At 37.5% G+C, this 24,041-nt stretch overlaps 1 protein-coding gene across 6 annotated transcripts in view; it reads right to left on the minus strand.

Annotated features, from left to right (window-relative positions):
• Window positions 1–3,493: 3,493 nt before the first annotated feature.
• The window catches only part of Erbb4 (erb-b2 receptor tyrosine kinase 4), a 1,069,446-nt gene continuing 1,048,898 nt past the window's right edge, over window positions 3,494–24,041 (minus strand). For 2 of the 6 annotated variants that reach the window (XM_087567480.1, XM_087567484.1), the window contains 3 exons: window positions 15,330–15,377; window positions 13,914–14,211; window positions 8,887–12,242 (listed from right to left, as the gene is read on the minus strand). In XM_087567480.1, coding sequence (XP_087423606.1) covers window positions 11,797–12,242; window positions 13,914–14,211; window positions 15,330–15,377 — 792 coding nt within the window. In that variant the 3' untranslated portion in view covers window positions 8,887–11,796. 6 annotated transcript variants of the gene reach the window in all.

The raw sequence follows: 24,041 nt of genomic DNA on the forward strand, positions 1-24,041 counted from the left end.
CAGGCACAGGCATCATCTCTGATCCCCTGTGTGGCATTTGCTTCACAGTCCCTTGACTGCTACCTGGTGGTGAATTGTTCTGTTTATAGTTTTAAAACTGCTGTCTGGGTGACAGTCTCCTGTTTCTAGTCTTAAGATGGCTGTCTAGTGGCTTTCCTCTCCGTGGCTTATCGTGCAGCTTGATGGCCCATTGGAGAGAAATACAATTAGCTAACTATGCACCTGCTCAGCGTACAGCCTTAGGAGTGTAACTTGAAGTATGATATATATCTTGAGCCTTGTGGTGAAATAGCTTGAGAATAAAGTATTTTTTATGGTGTCTTGTAAAACGAAACCTTTAAATATTTTATATAGTTTATTCTCTCTCTATCTTTACATGTATGAATGCATATTGTATATGTATCCTACCACAGGGATTTAAAATGAAATAAGTGTAAATTCACGTTTTTTACATTTAAAGCACATAAGAATCGTGGGACTTTGACTTTAACATTAACTATGGCTCTTACTTTTCAGTGTATTCCTAGGACCTTATAATTTCTCCATCCTATAGCATCACTGTAATTCTTTTGTACAGATTGCATTGGGCTTCAGTTCTTTAACCAGAATGGCTTGGAAATCCTTACGTTGTCCAAGTTTGTTTGAAGTACTGATTCTCTCCGGAATCCCAAGTTCTGGGACCATGGGTCTGTGCTTCAGATCTCAGCTCTCATTGTCATGATTTTGAATGATCAACACTGAATCTAGATAAGATCTTATACATTCCAGAAGTTCCCCGTAACCATTTTGCACATTTCAAATCCTAGAAAATGCATCAACTTCTTTATAAATCAGGGACTTTCTGTGCTGTATCACCCCTATTAGTATTGATTCATGCACCAACTTTACCAGGAAAACAATGTGGCTATCTACAACATTCTTTGATATGCAAAGCGGCATGGGTGGCACCATTACCAATTCGGCTTCTAGCACTCTTCTGTACAGGTCCTCCACATGGTTATGTTTTGGGAGCTTTTTACATAGGACTACATGGCATGTATTACTTGAATGAAGAGAATCTAATTGTCCATTATAAGTAAGGTGATCCCGAGTATTTTGCATTTGAAGATCATTCATTCATTTGTTAAGAAACTAATGAATAGTGACGATCATGGTTAGCTGGAGTCAGTGCATGACCATGAAGCAGGCTCCCACTAGATTGCAGCTTTTATTCGGCAGGTGCACATGGTTGGGTAGAAGACGAAAGAACTCGTTAACCATCAGACAAAAGGAAAAGACTGCAGATGGGAAACCCACCTCCCAGGGTAGCACCTGGAAGTTCTAGTTGCATGACTCTACACCTTTTCCCCGTTTTGTTTTATTTTACTTATATGACGAATATTAGAAGTGATGTAAACTAGCATGGTCCTATTGGAAATTTCAGCTATATCGTAAAGCGAAAGGAGAAAGTTGTTTCCTCTCTTTTCTAGTATGTCTGTGGTTTAGATGCATGGCGTCCTGACATATTTCATCAGGAACACAGTTAATTGACACTGATTGATTCAAATGAAAAGGTCAAAGCATCCAAGGGTGGGTGTGAGGGTATGTAAGCATGACCATTCCAAATAAGCAGTTATGAAAAGAATATTTAAAGGGTTATAACTGAACATATTCAAGTGAACTTTCTGTAAAATATTGTGTTAAAAGAGTTTTGTTGATGTTCTTTGATTTAGTCTAGACCATATATGATTAAATAAGCAGAGTAGTTAGAAAGAATAATAGATTTCTTTCATTTTATCATCTTTTATTGGATATTTTTATTTACATTTCAAATGTTACTTCCTTTCCTGGTTTCCTGTCCATAAGTGCCCTATCCCTTCCTCCTTCCCCTTCTTCTACAATGGTCTTCCCCTTCGCAAACCACCGCCCCTTCCTGCCTCTCCATCTTGACATTCCCCTACACTAGGAGGCTCCAGCCTTGGCAGGACCAAGAGCTTCTCCTCCCATTGGTGTCCAACAAAGCCATCCTTTGCTATATATGCAGCTGGAGCCATGGGTCTGTCTAAGTGGATTCTTTGGGTAGTAGTTTATTCCCTGGAAGCTCTGATGGGTTGGTATTATTGTTCTTACAGGGTTGCAAGCCCCTTGAGCTCCTTCAGTTCCCTCTCTGACTCCTCCAATGGGGACCCCATTCTCAGTTCAGTGTTTTGCTGCTAGCATTTGACTCTGTATTTGTCACACTGGCTGAGCCTCTCAGGAGACAGCTATATCAGGCTCCTGTCAGCATGCACTTCTTGGCATCAGCAATACTGTGTGGGTTTGGTGGCTGTATGCATATGGGCTGGATCCCCAGGTGGAGCAGTCTCTGGATGGTCATTCCTTCAGTCTCTGCTTCAAGTTTGCCTGCATATCTCCTCTATGAATATTCTTAATCCCCCTTCTATAAAGGACTGAAGCATCTGCACTTTAGTTGTCTTTCTTCTTGAGCTTCATGTGGCCTGTGGATTGTATCTTGGGTAATTTGAGCTTTTGGGCTAATACCCACTTATCAGTGAGTGCATACCATGTGTGTTTTTTTGTGATTGGGTTACCTCACTCAGGAATATTTTCTAATTAAATTCATTTGCCTACGAATTTCATAAAGTCATTGTTTTTGATAGCTGAGTAATACTCCATTGTGTAGACATACCACATTTTCTGTATCCATTCCTCTGTTGAAGGGCATCTGGGTTCTTTCCAGCTTCTCGCTGTTATAAGTAAGGTTGCTATGAACATAGTGGAGCATGTGTCTTTGTTGTATGTTGGAGCATCATTTGGGTATCTGTCCAGAAGTAGTATAGCTGGACCTCAGGTAGTAAAATGTCCAATTTACTGAGAAACCTCCAGACTAACTTCTAGAGTGGTTGTATCAGCTTGCAGTCTCACCAACAATGTAGGAGTGTTCCTCTTTCTCCACATTGTTTGTAGTATTTGTTGTCACCTGAGTTTTTGATCTTAGCCAGTCTAACTGGTATGAGGTGGAATCTCAGGGTTGTTTTGATTTTCATTTCCCTGATGACTAAGGATGTTGAACATTTCTTTAGGTGCTTCTGGGCTATTTAATATTCCTCAATTAAGAATTCTTTGTTTAGCTCTGTGCCCCATTTTTAGTAGGGTTGTTTGGCTCTCTGGAGTCTTACATCTTGAGTTCCCTATATACATTGGATATTAGCCCTCTAGGATTGGTAAAGACCTTTTCCCAATCTGTTGGTTGCCGTTTGGCCCTAATGACAGTGCCCTTTGCCTTATAGAAGCTTTGCAGTTTTATGAGGTCCCATTTGTCAATTCTTGATCTTAGAGCATAAGCCATTGGTGTTTTATTCAGGAAATTTTCCCCAGTAATAGATTTCTAATGAGAAATTATCGGAACTGTAACATTTCTACACTTCACAGGCAAGAAGGATTAATATTAAATTTTGAAATGAGAAGATAAAGCCAAGAGATTTGAGCATCCAATATCACTTTCCCAGAGTTCCATGGGCTTAAGTCCCTAATTACCAACTGAATGCCTCATTCTCTCCACTGTCCCCCTCCTTCTGTGAGCATGGTGTTGCCATCTGCAGTCTCTATTTTAAAAAAGAAGTATCATCATGGACAGCAATGAAGATACAAAGAAACAAAATGTCATTTGGATTCCACCTACAAAATATTTTATATTTCTTTTATTCCCAGTGAAAGAAACCAACCTCAGTTCATTAAGCACAGTCTGTGCAGACGAGTCAATAGGCATATGCCTGAATGGTGAGAGCATATGGAGTAGATCACAGTCCAGCCAACTGCAGGCTTCTAAGGAATCATCAATGAGGTTCCTAAGCATGAATAAAAATAAAGCAATTTTCACATCTTCTGATTATTAAATGCAGAACAAACCTTTCTGTTCCCCGACTGATTTTTTTTCCTTATTAAAAAAGTTCTAGCACAGAAAGAGCATTTGTTTCATATTTTATTGAATTTCATTTATATTAAATTAAAAATATATTTCTGACAGATTCATGTAACAAAAAGGCAGAACAGTTTTCAAATTGTTCATTTGGGATGATCAGTACGGAATGAGGCAAAGCAGCTCGCATTCTATATTTGCCTTGTGCACGCACAATTCTTTCCCAAGAGTCAAAAGAGGATCCTTGAGAACTACCTCAAAAAGCCTAATTACATCCATTTAAAATACATTTTCTCCCTCATCCTCTATAACAACAGAAAATAGGGAAAGGAGGGAAAAGAAGCTGAAGGGTTGGAGAAGAATCGGGAAATTATACTAAAAATAGACCTAACATTAAAAAAGTTAGTATGTGTTAAGTGCATAATCCTTCATAGATAAAATAGAAAAAAATGAAAATAACATTTCACCACACACAATTGGCATATCCTATTGTGTAAGCGAGTGCAGAGGTTGGACACATCACAATAGTGCTGAACACAGAATCACAGGTAATGTCAAAACGATAACTTCTAACCAAAAGAGAAACAATCACAAGCCAATTACTTATATACAAATCAACCCTAAAGACAATTATGTTCCAAATAAAGATGCTCATCAAAGAAAATCAAAGCAACATTATCCCTATTTACAAATGCAGCTAGCCATGTCTTTAACAAGCTATAAAAATACTATTCACATTTTCAAACATACAGTAGTAGTTTTTGTTTGTTTGTTTCAAAAAAGGCAGCTAACTTTGAATGCTGGGATTTAAATGAAACACTGATGACTTACCAGCAAGTTGTGTTTTTTTTTTTTTTTTAACAGCCCTGTCCTTTGATGATTCTTCAGAGGAAAGAGAGCTGGTTTTCTGTTTACATGTCAAGAAAATTAGGGAACAGACATAACTCTGCCTCTTCTGCAAATTGCCTCCCTTTGTCACCCAAACTGATCTTAGTTAACTACTGTGGTGCGTGCACGAGATGAAGTTTTGAAAAATTTAATGTGACCTAGTTTAGCGTGTGCCATGAATTATCTTGCGCATTAATACCATTTACATTTGATCTTGTTCTAATGATACTGAGAGAGAGATGATCAAGCAGCCAGAGCATGTGGAGAAACACTCTTGGTGTGCAGCAATGAAGGCCATGGTGCTCAGGTGATGAGATGGATACAAGCTAGCCAGGAAGGTGTGCATTCAAAGTTAACTGCCCCTTGCACAGCTGCTCAGTTTAATAGTCGACCCATTTAACAGCAGTACCAGTTTATGCTACATATTTCAAAGTACCTTACTTAAAAAGAACGGCTTACATATATCTACAGTTAGAAAATAACTTTCATAGCTGATTCCGGAGTAATTCCATAAGGGTTCTTGGTTCTTAGAGTTCTATGGTAGCTGTTCCCTCACTCCCCACTCCCAGCCCCTGAGAGATCAAGAACTATACAGGGAGATGACTCTTACATTAAGGAAAATGACGCAACCCCTCCATTAACCGAAAAACACTGGAAATGATACTTGAACATCGGATTTCTGTCAATAGAGAGGGAGTGTGGTTTGCTTTTCTTCAAAAAGGTAACAGGCCCGGGGAAAACATCAACATATCAGGGATAAAAGTAGCAGTAAAGACAAAGTGGTTTGGACAAATTCGACTATTGCCTACAGATGCAAAAGCTCGTTTTCTTGTACTTGTTTATCTATACAAATATAAACACTTTTAGTGACAAGGGGAAGACACACTAAAGTATTAAAAGGAAAAATTCCTCCTAAAGTAGAGAAAGAGTAGATAGAGTTCTGTCAGTCAACACAGACTTTCATTACAGTGAAACGGTGCTTATTATAAATTTGTTAGATAGATGGATGTTCCAACAAGAGTCACAGGAGGTTCGCACAGGTGAATTGCCTTTACCTTCGTGATAATAAAACTCTTCATTTGGAAAAAAAAACCCCAAAACTCTAGCAGCTGTAAAATATTTATATCAGAAATAAAATAAGGTGATCAAAGGAAATAAGTTAGTTGGCGGCAATAACTTAGTTTTATATACATACATAAAAACTATATATACACATATATAGTTTTCATGGAAAGATTAATGTAAGATCTAGAAGTGTATGTACATACAATGAGAGTCTTAAGATTCATTACAGAGCTAACTAATCTTAAAATCCTATAGAGAAGCCCACAGTGATAGAATCAATTGTCACGAAAAAACAATCTTAACACCCTAAACAATATATATATCTTTTGTGCTGTCTTTTGTTTGAGAAGCAATTTAAACACCTTCTAGAGTGGTTAGATATTTTAATGGAAAAAAAACCATCAGGCATTTGGAGGCAAAGGCTGGGTCAGTGTTTCAGAAGAGGATGTGGTTCTTCAGAGATCCACTATGGCTTAAGAAAGTGGTACCCCAGGAAAGCCACTTTGAACTTGTGATAGAAAAAAACATGGCAAAGGCATTGTGAGAGTTGGGGGTGGGAAAGTAAAGATGCTATTTTCCTCTAAACGTTCCGAGGGAAACACAATGTCCTATTTATGACAAGGTGATCACTTACTTGCAAAGTTGGCTTTCAAGGGATTTCTTTCCAGGGGAGGCATGGATATCTTCCCTTAACATTGGGGCTTATATAGTCTTTACAGCCTGTGGCACTAGAAGCATTTTTCTGTGCCTAAACCATCTCTCGGCCAGGAGTGAGGTGAGACACACCACACACTTTTGTCTCCTGATTAAGTGAGTGGGACTTGAACAGAGAGAGTCGGAAAGTCTTAACATTTTATCAAGTTTCATTTAGTGGAGAAGCAAAGCAGTGTCTTGTGTTGGATGGATTTATATACACAAACACAAGGGCACCTGGCCTGATACAATGTTCAAATCTTCATGTTTATAACAGGAGAGAGAACACCTTCAAAGGCAACTCTGGGCTTAGAAAAAGGTGTCCAACCAGAAAATGTAAATGCTGGCCTCATCTTAGAGTCATCATGGAGAAGGTCTGAACTGTCAAAGATCTTTTAAAATTATGTCGGATTCACACTTATATTCATATATCATTTGGTCATGAACCAATGGTCAGCAGGGGATGACAGCCTGCCATTGCGTGTCTACACCAGTATAAGACTGTCCCTCAGATACAGAGAGGCACAACCGGATTCTGTGCCCATGATACATGCAGTAGAAATTGGTTTGTCTGGCTTTTTAACTGCTCATAGCTCTGCTCTTGGATTTCCTATTTGCTCCATAACAAATAAACAGTTAAAAAAAACTAGAGTCCAAAAGAACACCAATAGAATAGCTTAAAATTCTTGGTTAGGCATCTATTTATCAAAAAAATAGTAACAATAAAAGTGAAAATGGGTTCCATATTGGTTATATCTGCAAGATGGTAGGAAAAGAAAGGACACTTCACAAATTAAATATTTTGCTTGCTTTCTAAACCACTGGGGTAAGCACACATTTTTTTTCCGCAACTGCGAAAGGCAATAGACCCTTTTTGAAAATTTCCATTATTCATTATAAAGGTCTCTTAAATTCTCCTGTGGTTTATTTGCCTGTTAAACCCTTCAAAGTGATATCTGCAAACCAGAGTCCCCAAATACAGCATCACTTTATACTTAATGAATTAAAATGAAACGAAGGGCTAAGAGGACATGAGAAAAATCGACTGTAGCACTATAAAGCCAGTCTTTACACGTGAAACATCACTATTCCTGCTATCTGCTAACTCCAACAAATAACTATTTAAATGGGAAACTTATTTACTACGCAAAATCCATCCTACGTTTTCAAAGTCTGAATTTTATTGTTATTTTATGCTCCTTGCTAGTTTTTCTAATTTAATTTGGTCATTACTATTGAAAGCATTTAACATCTGCTAGCCTAGTGAATTCTATGTCTTAGAGCATTGTCATGATTGTGTCCAATTGTACACATGCTTGCATGGTCACCATTTTTATTACCTTATGAGCTACGTGTACTAGTTAAATAATCAACACTTACAGGTGGACAACAAATTCCAGTTTTTAAATAAAGGTTAAACCCGTTCAAGAGAATCTTGTATTTACAACTTTCTGTGTCAGGCACAGGCATAAACACGTTTGTTTACTCTTTCTAGTTTTGACCCTTCAGGAACTCCACCACTTATTCCACTAACTTCATCTATTCATGAAGCCTCATATCCCTCCTTTTTTCTCCACCATTGACAATATGTGTCATTCTCCAAAGGTATAGGACATGACAGTGTCTCACTTAGAAGTCCCCCATTTCTTTTTCAAGATAGGGCCTATCAGACATTCTTCGTGACCTATGAAAAGCAGGTTCATACTTAGTGAGTCTTCCATTTTTTGGTTTTTTTTGTTTGTTTGTTTGTTTTAGTAAGTCTTCCATCTTTCTTTTTTTTTAATAGTTTGCAATTTGCATTGTTTCCACATCTCTTCAAGAATGCTTCTAGAGAGAGTGATCCATACCTAATCTGTGCTGCGAATGTAGTTAGTTCAGCTGGGCATAGCTTTGTTATCAACTTTGCTTGAATAGCAGCACTTTGGTAGCTCTGAACTTCCCCCAACTTTTCTCTGCTCAAGACTGGCTTCTTTAAGTGGCTAAAAAAATTTTCCTCCCTGAAAGTAGGATTTCCCAAGATAAGCTTGATCGTTACAATTTGATGATTTAAAAAAGATAAGAAGCTCAAATTTAACATTAATTTTACTGCTTTACAAATAGATCCTGCATATTTTGATTGGTGCTGCCCAGTCTTGGGACCTGCTATTCCATAATCTACAAGCTTAGTATTGGTGTTTTACAGTTTCATTTTACGGGGTTAAACATGTTGTTCTCTTAAGCAAATGAGTGTACATCCTCCATGATTCCTACTTGTTGTCCCATTAATACATACTTGAATAATGTCCCCTAGAATTCAGGGCCTAGGTAGTCAAATCTAAATAAACAAGAAATACCAGAAAAACTGAAATCAAGTATATATTAAAAAGTCATACAAAGGAATGATAAAAATGGCACTTGGGGTCATTCTCCCTCAAACCTGCATCTAGGGGAAGATGAGTGGAACTGCAAATCCTGTGCTTATAGGGAAGAAAAGGGCAACCCTCATTGACTACATTTACATTGAATTAACAGCTAGGAGATTATCTCCTTTCATTTACTAATGAAATAATTGCTTTCTTTATCCCACTAGAAGCCACGGGGATATTTTAAGTGATAAGAAAAAGTCCTTGTAGCATTTCAAGGTGCTGACAGTAATGGTTAGGTATAGATTTATTTACTAACAGAGGCTTACTTTAAGGGAAATAGGTACTTATATAAGGTCCCTTGTCTTAGTGGATGCCTCTGAATTGGGGTGAACTTTGGGTTTTCAGGCTGTGGCCCCCCGGATCATTCTGCATCTGGTAAATTCATGGCTAAATTCCTCTAGACAGGATCTCACAGACCCCTCTGCTCTTTCCAACTCTCACTTTCAGTTCGCTTGCCATCTCTTCCCTGAAGAAGAGAACAAACCCAACACTTCCCAGGAGTTTGCCCTGATTTTATGGCAACACTCCAGATATATCAGTTTGCCAGTGATGTAATGCTCATGTGGTCCGGTTTGTGTCTGAGAAAGAACACAGAGGCGATTATATTTGTCATCTTCAGTAGCTTGAAGGATGTTTAAAATATATCCCAATGACTTCTGAAAACTTTTACAAAATGTTCCATGTATCCATTCACAAAATAGCTAATACAATCTGATTCCTTGGACTCATAGAGAAATAAGAATGTCACAGCAAATAAATCTAGATTGTTAAAATTTGAAGTCAGGGATGGTTTCACTTATCCCCCACATACTTTCAGTAGACTTTTAATATCAGTTGAATGATTCTAGATTTGGATGCACGGGTTTACTTTTTCAAAATAGGTAGAAACGTAAACTCCCTTGAGAATTTTCTCCCTTAAGTACTCTCTATTTTACTGAGAAGATTTTTAATCTAATTGATTATTTTTTTGCTAGTGAATCTAATGTTCTCTCAAAACTTTAACAGTAGAAAGAAATGTTTAAAAACCTAAAAGACTTGGAGGAGAATTTTGTAGAAAAGAGAGATGTATTGTTTCCTTATTTCCTAAAGATTCATTTGTCACTGTCCCCATCACTAACCTTAACACTATAGGTGCTTTTTCAAAATTAAACCTATCAGAGGGATCTACAACCTGGACATAGTATGGTAGTATATGAAGAAAGAGTCATTACATAAATTATTAAAAGATTAATATACTGGATAATAAAATAATTGCGTGAGAAGGGTTTTCATGTTTATTTACAACTTTTAACTCAAGCATGGACCTATTCATAGGCTTCAAATGTTGATGGTTTGCTTTTAATTATAGCAACTTAGGTGTGAAGAGTTAAGTCACCTAGTCAATATAAACAGAATGTCATTCCAGAATCTCTATGGAATTCACGCCAGTCCTTAACTTGCATCCGTTCACACAGAGAGTATAAACTTAACATACTTCCTTACACAGCAAATGTCACATCATATGAAGGTAATGTGCTGACCCTCTCACCACAATCCCTGGGTACTGTTCCAAAGTCCTAATTGGCTTGGTTTGGTATTTCCACAGTCTGTCTTTATCTTACATCCTTTTTTTTTTTAAAATGAAGTACTTAAATTAGTTAATCTGCTGGTTGCTTCCATATTGCTTCATTCAAAAATCCAAAGTGGTGTTCAGAAAAAGAACAAATAAAATTATAGCTTAAGTGCAAACTACATTTCTGAGTACCTTCCATGTAGACGTACCCAATCCAGTGTTTCTCCCACTGCATGGATCCCCCACGGGACCACCCTGAAAGTTTCAGTAGTTTTGTGAACCACACAGACCTGTTTCTTAGCATCCCTTCTACTCCTAAGATTCCCACTGCCTTGTCAAGCCTTCTGGGGGAAGAATAAAATGGTAAAGAATGAAAACGAAAGGGAAGACGAAACTCAGTAGTGTGAAACATGAGATCTAGTTTTGATACTATTTTTTACTACTATCTTGGCTTTCTCTTCTAGTTTTAAGGACTGAATGATTTAAAATAACAATCTCTACATCGTATCATATGTTTTTGTTTGAAGTCTGTCAAGAGGCCTTTATGTAAACCTCTTTACAATTAGAAACTGCAGCCAAAAGGGGAGCAACTGATATAAAGGAATAGGCCAAAGCAAACCAAAATTGAAAAGAAGTACACAGAGATGCCTTCCAAGCATAATTGCCAGTTATAACTATAATGGAGATTTAAAATTCACAAAAGCTGGATTGGCCATTCTTACTTGCCAAGAAAGAAACTATTGGAGAAAGAAATTGGCTTCTCAATCTCAGTTACTATCAAATGGTGTCCAACTGCTTATCTTTTTGTTCTAATGGAAGCCTTAGAATGATTTCAGGGATGCTTGAATATGCACAAGACTATGGCTACAGATTAGAACAGAGTCTGGGCTTCCGATCATCACCAGCATTGATAGATTAAAGGGAGATGGGGACAGGGAGAGAAGGAGGGAGAGAGTGCAGAGTGCAAAGAGAACAAAGATGGGGCTCTTTGACAGCAGGCGGTATTGGTATTGCCTTACACTTCCTAGACCTTCTCTAGCTCTGACAGACACTCTGTTAACCAACCCATATGAAGAAATGAAGAAACAGTGTGTGCCCCTCTGTCTTTCTCTTTCAGTCTTTCCTTCTAATATTCAAGTTAGGTAAGCACGGAACTATCATTGCGTCTCTACGGCTTCCACTCGGAAGTGTCAAAACTACTGGCCTTGGGAGAAGAAGGAAGACTGCCAGAGAAAGAGGAGGGAGAAGGGAAATGGAGCGGGTGTGTGTTTCTCCACCTAACACTCTAGCTGAGCTCACACCACAGTATTCCGGTGTCTGTAGGGCGGAGGGGGCAGCATAGTGCCTGGCTTCAGCGAGAACTCTGAGAGGTACTCAGGATTCTCTGCCACAATAGGGCGGATCCGTCCATTCTGTTTATAAAAATATTTTGTGCTGTATTCCTGCAGGTAGTCTGGGTGCTGAAGAGTGCTCCGGGGTGGCAGGCTGTGGTTCCAGTAGTCGGGGTTGTCAAATGCTTTCTTGGCTTTCTCTGGCACAGACAGTAAGCTGTTTTTCATGTACTCTGCATTTCCCAAGGCGTTGGTGAAGGTGTTGAGATAAAGGGGCTCATTCACGTACTCATCCTCTGCCTTGGGGGGACCGCTGGAAGCGCTGTGATACTCTGGATTATCTAAAGCTTGAAGGTCTCCATTCTTCCTCCGGGACACAAAAGGGTTCTCTTCCACAGGATTCAGATATTCTGAAATAATACAAAGATACTACGTTCAGACATCTACTTCTGGAAAACCATAATCAGGTTAAAGTTAACAGCAATGGTCAGTTTCTTTAGAACAAGGGAGCTATGAATTTGTTTTCATAAATTCTCAGACAAAATGAAACAAAGCAAAACAAACAAGCAAAACAAAACAAAAACCTGAAGATTTTATCGGAATGTGGAAAGAGAGTAGGCTCAAATGAAACAAAATAGTGACAGAAAAGTTAAGGGCAGAATCCCTGTATTTTAAAATATTCTTCTCTTCTAAATGCACCTAAGTGCTTCCTTTTATTGGGGCTGTTAGGATGGTATACTTGTTCTGCTAGTGGAGAAAGTGGTTAAAGGCTTGCGGACTTTACAGCCGGCCCGAGTTTGGTTCCCAGCATCAATACAAGACCACTGATGACAACCTGTAACTCTAGCTCCAGGGGATCTGATGCTCTCTTCTGGCCTCCAAGAATAACAGCACACATGTGACATAAACACAGTTATGAACACAAAGAGACACACACACCAATGCACAGATATAAGCACGTATACATATAAAAACAAACTAAAAATTTCCCCAAAATACCCTCTAGACAGAAATTTTCATTTCTGTTTATTATCCATCTATCATTTATCTAAGCTATCATCTATCTGTCTATCTATATGTATCTGTCTACCATCTATTCTGCGATATAGTCATCAAAACCCTCATTATACGATGTTAGGTCATTTAGGGATCAGTCGCTTCTGTTTTATAAACAGTGAACAAAGTCATATAATGATGATTTCATAGGGTTTCACACAGTTCTCTTCTAAATGCACCATATATGGCTTCTAATGACACTGATGGATATCATCCCGATTCCTACATTTAATAACCATTATTTCTCTTCTCCGCTTGTTGTATGGATATATTAGAAGGAAAGAGAATTTTTGGGTTTGATTTTAAAACTGAAATGTTATTTAACCTGGGTGTTTAACTTTTCTGTGTTTATTAACTCACAAACTAACAAACAATCTTCAAGATTGTGGTATGGGTAAGTGCATACAGAATCAAATATTATTTTCAAAGTATCACACACACACACACACAAATCACAATTTCCTATGGTAAACTTAGTTCTTATAGATATTTGTAAAATACTGGGATCTAAATCTGAGTTCTCTTGCGTGCTAAGAAAGCAGTCTACAACATTCACACCCCAACCCTAAGCTAGGGGAGTGAAATTGCATGGTTTAAATAAATCAGCTCGTTTATCATTGGCATAAAAAATTTTGGCCCTTTGCCAGTAACACCTGTCTTTCCAACCTCCATGCCAACTTCAACAGAGCAATGGTTCTGAAGTCCTAGAATATTATAACTCATTCAACTACTACATTAAAGATGGCGTTAGGTTGCCATATCTCAGGCTTCCTTGTCTAATACATCACTTCAGGATTTTGTTAAAAATCCAATTTCTTGTTCAGGTCAAGCCTGGGATTAGCATTATTGAAAGAAATACTTAGGCACACAGAGACCACTGATTCTGAAGTGGCAGTGGCCTGGGCCTTTTGGATTATAGATCTCAAATGTCACCATTCCTGCAGGCTGGAAGCTTGTTTCTCCACCCCGCATGTTTGATGGCAGTGATCACCGAGCACAGTCACTTGAGAGCGATCAGCGTGTACCTTGTTTTGGCTTGTCATGCATGGGAGTCATGTAGCCTTCTTCATCCAGTTCTGCTCGAGGGTTCCGTTCTGGGGCGAACACTGTGGGGTCGGCACTATACCTCTGAGTGCTACTGTCCTCTTGGACGTGGGGTACCACTGGCTTTCGCAGGGTACCATTACAGCAGGAGTCATCAAACATCTCAGCCGTTGCACCCTGGGCGACTGGAGCCTCTGGTATGGTGCTGGTTGTGGCTCGGTAGGGCATGGGCATTCCTTGTTGTGTAGCGAAACCCCCATCCTGGTACACAAACTGATTCTGTTAAAAGATTAGAAACGCATTGGGAGAATCAGCTGGTAGGGAAATTGTAGAAGAAACCTGAATGTTATTAGCCATATGGATACCGAACACATTGTCTTGCAAATTTAGTAATCAATTAATTTTTGTTTCCCTGCGGGCTAATGAAGTTGAGGTAAATACTAGAAATACGTGAAATTCTATTTTTCTTTGCTGTGCATGTGTGAGTGAAGTTATATATGCATATGGAAGTTAGAGGTCAATGCTGGGTGTCTTCCTTGATAGCAGTGGTTCTCAACCTTAATACCTTTTCTCATGTTGTGATGACCCCTAAGCATAAAATTATTTTCTCGCTACTTCTTAGCTGTAATTTTGCTACCTGATATGTGCTCCCCAAGGGGCCACAACCCCCAGGCTGCTATGTAGCCTCTACCTTAATTCTTGAGGCAGAATTTCTCACTGTACTTGGAGCCCATCTATTTCCCCAGACAGGTTGGTCAGCAGGCCCTAGGGAATCTCCTGCCTGTATCTTTCCAGTGCTGAAATTCCAATCTCTAGCTCTTTGTGTCCTGACTTCGTTTTCTTAATAGGTAAAAATCATGGAGAAATAGTTTGAACGTTTAATTTTTAAAATCACCAAGTAACTAGAGCGTGATCTAATAAAAAAGATTTTATGTTCCTTTTCTACAGTTGCCTGAGTTTGTTATAATTTTGCTATAAAATGTTAAAACAAATGGCCCTAATTGCAGAAGTATAGTTAAACATTATTAATGCCAATGCTACCCTCTGGTCTGTGGCTACTATGACTTTGAGTGTCCAGTCCCTACCAAAAAGACAGTCACGGAGACTCAGACCTTGCAGCACATGACCTGCAGTCATGAGACTGAAGATAACATCTTCGCCCAGTTGGATGAATTTTTTCACTAATTATTGAAAGTGCCTGTTGATGTATGACATCTTAGCTCCAGTTATCACCTGAGATACATTCTACACAGGCAGCTACAGGACCTACAGCCAGTTCTTGACTCACTGTTGGCAAAGGCAGAAATGAGGAAATTATGGGAAGACAAAAGAAGAAATGATGTTAAGAGAGAAGACCAAAACTCCTAAAAGATGATGGCCAAATGCGAAATACTTACTCCTGACATGGGGGTGTAGGCAGGAGGAGGGCTGTGTCCAATTTCACTCTAATAGGAAAGAAAAATGGAATGATGGATATAATAAGAGGCAACATGGATGAAAAGTTTAAAAAAAAAAGAAAAGAGAAAAGAAAAGATACGATTTGCATGAGCCAAAAAGGAAAGTGCACAACAGTGGTTTTTTTCCTAAATAGTCAAAGTGTGTTCATTTCCACTATAAGCAAGCAAATTTAAACACCAATTCTACCCCAAGACAAAGAAAGTCAGATTGAGAAAGTAAAATTTTTAATGATTTAAAAAAATAAGGCTGACATGGGAATCATCACTTTTTTCAGACTAACACTAGAAGACTGGGGGTGGGGAGCTAGGAATAATGAAACTATATTTTAAAATAAAGGATGTTTGGTTTTTGCATATCAAAAGACCAAAACAGCTCCCTGCTATTTAGATCATCACAAGATGCCAGTTTGTTTCCTTAGAAGAAACAAAAAAAAAAGGGGGGGGGGAGGGAGAGATTCGAAGGCGATAGCAGGTGGATTCCAATTTGTCTGAAAATATTTTTATCAAGCTACATTTATTTTCACCATTTCAATAAAGGCCACTCAGTCTCTCCTTAGAAACAAACCACATAGTATTTTATCTTCTATCTTAATTTTTATAAAGTAAGATACGGAAGAAAATTAAAAAAAAAATCTTTACTGGAAATACACATTCTATTTCTTCTAGGTAGGCAGACTTATAACAAAGTTTTGGCTTTAAAATCTATATTTTTATAGCTTAATATTCTATCCTTCAGGCTATATAAAAGTGGAGGCAAAATACAAGTAGCTCTTAAGGACAATGTTTCTTAGAAAGAGAAAGAGGGGATGTCTGCTCCGTAATATGGAAATATACTCATGTATTCACTCACTTTTAAACATACTAACTGCCTTCTCTGGGAGAACTTCTCTGCTTTGCTGGTAGAGAGCCTAATGAATAATGCTGCCATTATGATCCAGCTCTCTACATCTGATCCGAACCCAACAGAGATGACTAAAATGCCTTCAAGCCACCTATGCCATTTATATGAAATATCCTTGCTAAATATCCTCTCACGTCAGTGTTCTGACAACTTAAGAGAGTCATAAAGCAATCTTAGGAGATTGTTTCTATGAATAATAATTATTTAATGTAAATTGATAGCAATTGAATCATACAGTTTCACTTATCCAGTGCTGCTTGTGTGAACGATCAAAGAACAAGTTTTCTAATGAATTTACAATACATCTCACCCTATGGTTACTTCTCCAGTCACACACAGAGCTGAGTGAGGCTGTATGTGTGCTTGCCTTGTTTCACTTAGGATAAGAGCACTAGGTCCATCTATGTATCTGATGATGCATATACACCACACATTCAGTAATGCATGGGCATTCGGGTTATCTTTATAGATATATTTAACATTTGGTGCACGGGAATTGCCACTATACTATACATGTATTCTTTTGTCCTGTTAGAAATTTTAGGCTCCAGGTCGAATCACACATATTCAGTTGTAAAATATATCCCAGCTTTATCCTTGGTCACTACTTTGTTCTTCAGAATGACAAATTATGTTCTGTTCTATTATATAAATGTAGACCATATATAACATATAAGTATATGTTAGCTAATAAGGATCCTGAAGACAAGCAATCTCATGTCAATGGTGTCCATCGAAGATACATTTTTAATGCTTATCTGTTCTCTAACCATCATAAATATGGCTTCCCGTACCTGCTGTCCTTTATAAAGACAGAAAATCAATTCTATTCGTCCATAATATTTGAGAAAGGAATATTTTATACAGTTCAGTGATTTGTAAAATTGAGGAGTGGCATGAAATAAAGTGCAAGAACTGTCTGAATTAGCATTATAACATTTCAAACCCCAGACTTATTATCATCAATCGCCGATTAACTAGTATTTGACTAATGTTTATTAAATATTCATGATAACAATGACTGGTCACTGTTACAGATGTTAGAAATACTATATGGCCCACTAGAAAAGATGTGGACACACTGTTCATTTGGGATTTATACAGACCTATTGGATATTGTCTGAGATTATACAATTAAAAACAAATGAACACTAAGGAATCATGCTGCTGGCATGAATTCACATGAGAAGGCAGAGTGTTCCAAAATATTAGTAATTGCCTGTCTTCCTTCGACCTCTTACTTGCCACAAATGCCTGTTCTGTGGGTAATGCTCGATTTGAATCACAGCTAAAGCTAGAGTTGACTGTGCATTTTGTATTTTTTTTTTTGAACTTGAAAGATGAATGATCAAAGGACTAAGTCACAAACCATTCTTAGTCAGGAGACAGCCCGTTACCTGTCTTCATTTTCTGGAATAGAATGCCTTTACTTTCCAAGGTGGTGTACTGCAAATAACTGGACTTTTGCAGTTAGCTTGCTCTGAGAGAAGTGAGGTTCTGTCTCATCCTCTGTCTCATCGAATGCATCTTCCTGTCCCTGCTTTGACAAGTCTCGCCATCAGCAACCTGCCAGCTCCCTCTCTGGACACACTGCCAAACAGCTTCCCAGTGACAGAATCGCAGTAACAGAATGTCTTCATGCTTTTTTTTTCCCCTTCCCGGTTTTCAGCATTAAAACGGAAACAAATTCTACACAAAACCCTTAACGTTCATGTTCATTGTTTTTAGGGTTACTGGCTGCTTTTTATGTTTCTGTTTCCATTTTTCTTTCTGTTTGCTTTTTTATCTGGTTTCCATGATAAAAAGCACCTCATTCATTTCCCCATGGAAGGGCCATGCAGCTCCCAGGGAACATCTGCGAGGCCAATTAGCTGGGCTGGAAATGTGATATAATTGTTGTTTAAATATATTTAAATTACATGTTAATCACTATGTCATAATTTATGGGCTTTGAAAATAACTTTTTGTACTTCAGAGCCAAGCCAGATTTCACTTGCTTTTGCTGTTTTCAGTTTGCAACAGGCGCATCCCATTCCCCCTCTTTCTTAAATTCTCAGCATTCGAGGCGCTGAACTTTTAATATTGGAAAGAATGACAGCTGCAAGTAAATTGGATGAGTGAAAATTAAGATCCCCAACACAGCCAGAATGAGCTGGTGTGACCTTAGAGTCTTGAGCAGAACAAAGCCCTGGCTCTCAGTTAAAAAGGCTTTGTTTTCACGTCCTGCCACTTTCTGCTGTCCATCAAAGTCTGGCTTTGTGGATCCTTGGGAGGCAGCACCAGGTGCACTCATTCAATTAGCTGGTGAGAGGATTTACTGTCAGCAGGACAGAGATAGAAAGAGAGGGGTTAGGCTGGTGGGTGATGTGGAGTGTGTTCATGGTGGGGCGATTAGTGAGGGTGATGGATAGAGGAAGTTTAACGTCATGGCCCTATCCCTGGGACATTGTATGATTGACTTGAACCCAAATACCATAGGTTATAGAGAAGGCAAGTCTTAGCAAGTGCAGCAAATGTAGTGTTTGATGCACTTTCAACTCCTCAAAAATAACCTTACAGTTGCACGATACATATTTGAACCTTTATCTGATTACACGCACAGTATCGATGCTTGTATCATTTAATATTGATCCCAAGAAATTTTAAATAGATAATCCATTAATCCGCTATTGGTAGTTTAAAAGATTATCATACCAATGTGTGTTCTAAGAAAACATAAATTACACATCTTTAAATGCTTAACACCTATCTCAATTAAACGTGCTTAATGAGTATCTTCAAAGAATTATAATTTTTGACAGCAAGTATTACAAACTATAGCAATTTCAAGAGCCAAGAGTATAGATCCTGTCGTCTGAAAGGGAATGTGTCTGTAAGACATCGCTAATCCATCAGCACTAATGTATTGCCTAGACACTTCCACACAGTAACTATTATGGATTTTCAACCTTTTATCCCCCAGGGCATGTATGCTTAACAGTCTGCTGGGCATTTTCACTTTGTCACAGGTCAGATATCAACTCAGACAAAGTGTTTTTGCATTGTGTGCAATTTCTAATATACAGCTGTATAATTCTGTCTTCCTTCCTTACAAGTTTATGTACTTGGGGAAAACCTTCTAAAATGTACCCATGTGGGAGAGGCCTAGTAATATTTCAATTACTAACTTTAATCATTCTACTTGTCTGTGCTTTTATGTATACATATATATTCTATATGATCTATTACCTATCTATACATCTATTTATCTATTTTATTATTTATCACCATATATTTACTATGGGTATATCACCTATCAATGATTGATAAATCTACTACTGACCACCTATCATCAAGTGTTTTCAAATAGTTCTTCACTAGAAGATAGTTAACTTTAAAATCTTCATCACCAGATGAATCAGTCCAGTGAAACTGAAAATTTCACACCATTTTCTTTTTGCTTTAAGTCGTTGATCTAAGAGCCATTACATACTGAAATTCGAGAGTGTTATTAACACAGTCAAAAATGAAAGGGCATAAAGAAAAAATTACAATGGAGTCAACATTTCCTAGCTTTGTACAAGGTAAGCAATAAGATATTTCTCACCTCTCTAAAGATTAGTAATTGTTTGGAATTTATCTCTTTGCCCTAGAGTCAGTTCTAATTCTGTTTGCTGTTGTGTTTTACATCTTGACTGCATCAACTAAGACTGTGCAGGCTAGATTTTTAGTGTGGCGGTTAATTCCTACGTATGGGGGACTTTAAGAGGTTCAGACTTGTGAGGAGTTTGTCTTTGTTCTTCTGAGGTCCATCCATTAGATCTTGCAAGAAAGTTATTATTAGATGAGCCAGGTGGATTCTCCTCTTGCTATTTCTTCTGGTCAGATCATGTAATTTCTCCCTTCTTTTGAAGACAAACGTTACACAGATTCCAAACAAAGGACTACAAATGTCTTCCTAACTTTGGGGTCCCATTCTTGGATACACTTCACTATATCACGGAGCATTTAATAAACCCCTCTACCTCTTGGACCAGTTTTTCTGACTGAAAGGAGTATGGGCTGTATGACAGGTGGCGTAAAAAGTCACGTTCAGTCTTCCAATGGTTGGAAGAGAAAGTGAATATTTTCTCTTAAACTCACAGGATTGAGAGTTAACTCTTGCAGTGTGACTAGCATGAAGCAAAGACTCTTGAACATTTGTCTCATAAATACTTCTCCATCATGGTCAGCACCTCTCATTGTGTTTCAGTGTATTATCTACACACTCAACCATATCCTCTGTGCAGCACATGATAATAGGATATAGGAAAAAAAAACACTACATTTGGATGATGATTAGCAAAGGTGTAATTTTGAAATAATTATTAACTTAAACATTTCATTTAATAATGGAGAATTGGTTTAAATTTTATTTATTTATTTATTTATTTATTTATTTATTTATTGTGACAGAAATGGTACACACATGGAGGCAAGAGAATAACTTGCAGAGAATTTTTTCTCTCATTCTACTCTGTGGGTCCTGGGGCTCAAACACTCAGGTCATTAGGATTAGCAGCAAACTCTTTTACCTGTTGAGCCATCTCAAAAGCCTGAGACTTGATGATGATTTAAGATACTAATTTTCAAAGTCATAAAACCAACTAGTGATAGTTCTGGAAACAAGATTCTCTGATTCTCATTTGCTATACATTATTTTATAACTTATGGTTTCAAATGGACATTTCTTAAATAATTTTAGAAAACTATTCCAGTTATCCATTTTTAAAAAGTTTCTAAAAGGAAGCCTCTTTTCCCCCATGATCTAAGTGAAAGTATTTGCCCTACATGTGCAAAATCACACTACAATTTGTTCTAACATAAAATATATTGGAATACTTGGATATATTAATAAAGAATAAATTTTTGAATAAACATCAGCCTTTCTTTTTAATAGATTATGAGTTTATAGGACAATCTTACAATAGCAAATACTAGAGCCAAAAGTTGTCCCATAAATATGCTAATTAAAATTATTTATTAGATTAAAACTTTATTTACAAACAGCTTTCCTTCCACAGAGGGGGTATACTACTTGAATATTCTAGCTGTACAAATTAGTTATTGAAAATCAATACATATATACATCTTTATGATCACTTAATATAGTTAAACTTCAATAATGTTTTAATTCATGTAATACACATAGACATTTTATGTAATCTCTACAATTATAAATTAGTTTAAAAAATAAACAGTATGTAGGATAGCTTTGAACTAAGAAAGAAAAAATTATGTCCTACAAATAATCTGAGTTTGGATATCATTATTTTAAAATTTATCATGCCAGTATATGGTATGGTTATAATTTCTTCTTAGTGTTATTGGTAAAGGCTTATTTAAATCAGTTCCTCCTATTACGTTTCTGCACACATGTGTTCGGGTGAGAAGTTTTACTGATGATATCAGTTTATACAGTGGCAGAAGCTTACTGAACCCATTCAACCATGCTCATTAACTCTTATAACATTCCTCATGTTGGGTCAGTTCTTTTCCTTTATTTCCATATGTAAATATACTTATTGGAAAATATGATTCATTAAACCACATATGAGCCCTACTTAATAATGTTATTTACAATTTTTATATTATCTTATTTGCTTGCAAATAACAAACTGTGAAATTTTCATCCTTCTTTTGTAAGCTACATTAGAAAGTATATATATATATATATATATGTGCAGTATTTGCATCAATAAATGCTGAAGAATGTAAAAATATATGAAAGGCATAGATTATCTAATAAGTAGAGTAGGATAAGTAATATTATTAATATTAATATAATATTAGTAATATTACTAGAACTACAAATTTCATAAAGCTTATTTTGGCATGTAGATTTCATCCTGTGTTTTAAATGATATGTGTTGGCAGCTCACAAGCATTTTCACTCAGCCCAGACAATGACCTCCTTGCTGGGTTCACATCATTTCAATGTTGACCAGATTGGAAATACCTCCAGTTCTGCTGGCTTCTGCAAAGTGTTTGCCAGATAAAAAGTGAATTTGTAACAATGGTTCATTCACCTGACTACTGCTCTTTAAGCTACCAGGTGGCACAGCTGTGACTGTGAGGGAAAAGGTTTCTCTCAGTCCACCTGGAATTAGGACAGCTGCTTCCTGTGAGCTGATCTGAATAAGGTACAGCGGATACTCCAGGAGAGCTCCTGACAGAGCAAACAGCACACGGCTGTCCCACTAGCCCAGAGCAAACACCACTTACATTTCATAGAAACAGGCTGGTATTTACAACAGATCTGAGCAAAATGAATATCGGATTGAAGGCAGTACCCCAAGAGAAAAATGCTTTCCCCAAGACCTACTTGTTCACAAAAGTCCAAACAGCTTGCTCGTGCTCTCTCTCTCTCTCTCTCTCTCTCTCTCTCTCTCTCTCTGTCTCAAAATCTGACTTTGCCGCTTATAAAAAGTGAGATGGAAAAATATTCAAAGCATTCCTGTGTCTATTCATGGACTGCTCTGGAATTTCCTGGAATTCAGGGGGAATAAATAGACTAATACTTCTTACTTCCAAAATCAACTGGATTAGTCAGGATCAGGGATATAATAATTTCCTTTCAAGTTCTAAAACAGTTAACATTTCTCTTTCAATAATAAGAAGAAATAAACCAAAAATAAAGCAGACCTAAAATAAACCAGACAGTATAATTTAAGTCTGACATGGATGCCAGCGGTGACACATTCACACACACTATTTTCTGCCAGGCCTACAGAGATAGCAAGTTACTTTCCTGAAAGTCAGATGGCTACTAACCAACAAGAAAATCTCCGCAAGTCTGGGTAGAAAAACAACTTTTATAACTCGATTCAGGGAACAGACAATTCAGCTACCTGATCCTGAGATCATGTTTGAGTCAGAAGGGGCCTGGCTGGTACTCCGAAGATGATGAGGTCTGTATCTGGTTCCTCACCAAGGCTGATTATTCAGTTTTAGGTTTATGAAATCCTCATTATTCTCTAACAGGCTTCTACTTGTTTCTGTTTTGCTTCTGTATGAGATACGACCATATTGTCCACCAGTTCCAGGTCCACTGATATGGGCCTTGTAGAGTCAGGAGAATGGCCAGATAAGGACAAGCTACACATCAGTTAACAACATAGGAAAAGGTGGCTGGAAAGGAGGAAACGAACCTAAATGATTCTCATTTGATCTGTTCAGGGACTCAGCTTCTCTGTCAAAAAAAATCTATTTTCTCTCTCAGATAATTCTAAGACTTCCTTGAATTAGTGTTCATAATTCATGGTGGACCTACTGTCAGGTAACACTGAAATATTGGTCGCAGATTCCCACATAATGGACTGCTACTGGCTTGCATCTCCATTGGGTTATCCTACAGGATTTCCAAAATTGTAATCTCTAGTGGAAATGACCATATGCTTTCCTCACAAATCAAATCTATTTGTTTTTTCATTTAGTGATTGATATTAATAATAACTCATTCATTTGTGCAAATCAGATATCTCAATGTTTTCCTAGATTTCTTCTCTACCTTACTCCTCAGATTTGAGCACCCAAGTTTTTCTTCTTAAAACATCTTCTAAACTCTAAAACTAGACACTTTCTTCATCTTTCTGTTGTGGTTAAAGATCCACATATCTTACCATCGTAATAATTACTTGGGAGTAAAGGAAATGTATTATTACTTCTAGCAGGGGAACTGGGTAAGACAGAATTCACTAGAGAACCCTAGAGTTTATGATAATTTAATTATG

The sequence above is a fragment of the Rattus norvegicus genome, chromosome 9, assembly GCF_021556685.1.
Source record: "Rattus norvegicus strain SHRSP/BbbUtx chromosome 9, alternate assembly SHRSP_T2T, whole genome shotgun sequence".
In the NCBI taxonomy this organism is placed as follows: domain Eukaryota; kingdom Metazoa; phylum Chordata; class Mammalia; order Rodentia; family Muridae; genus Rattus; species Rattus norvegicus.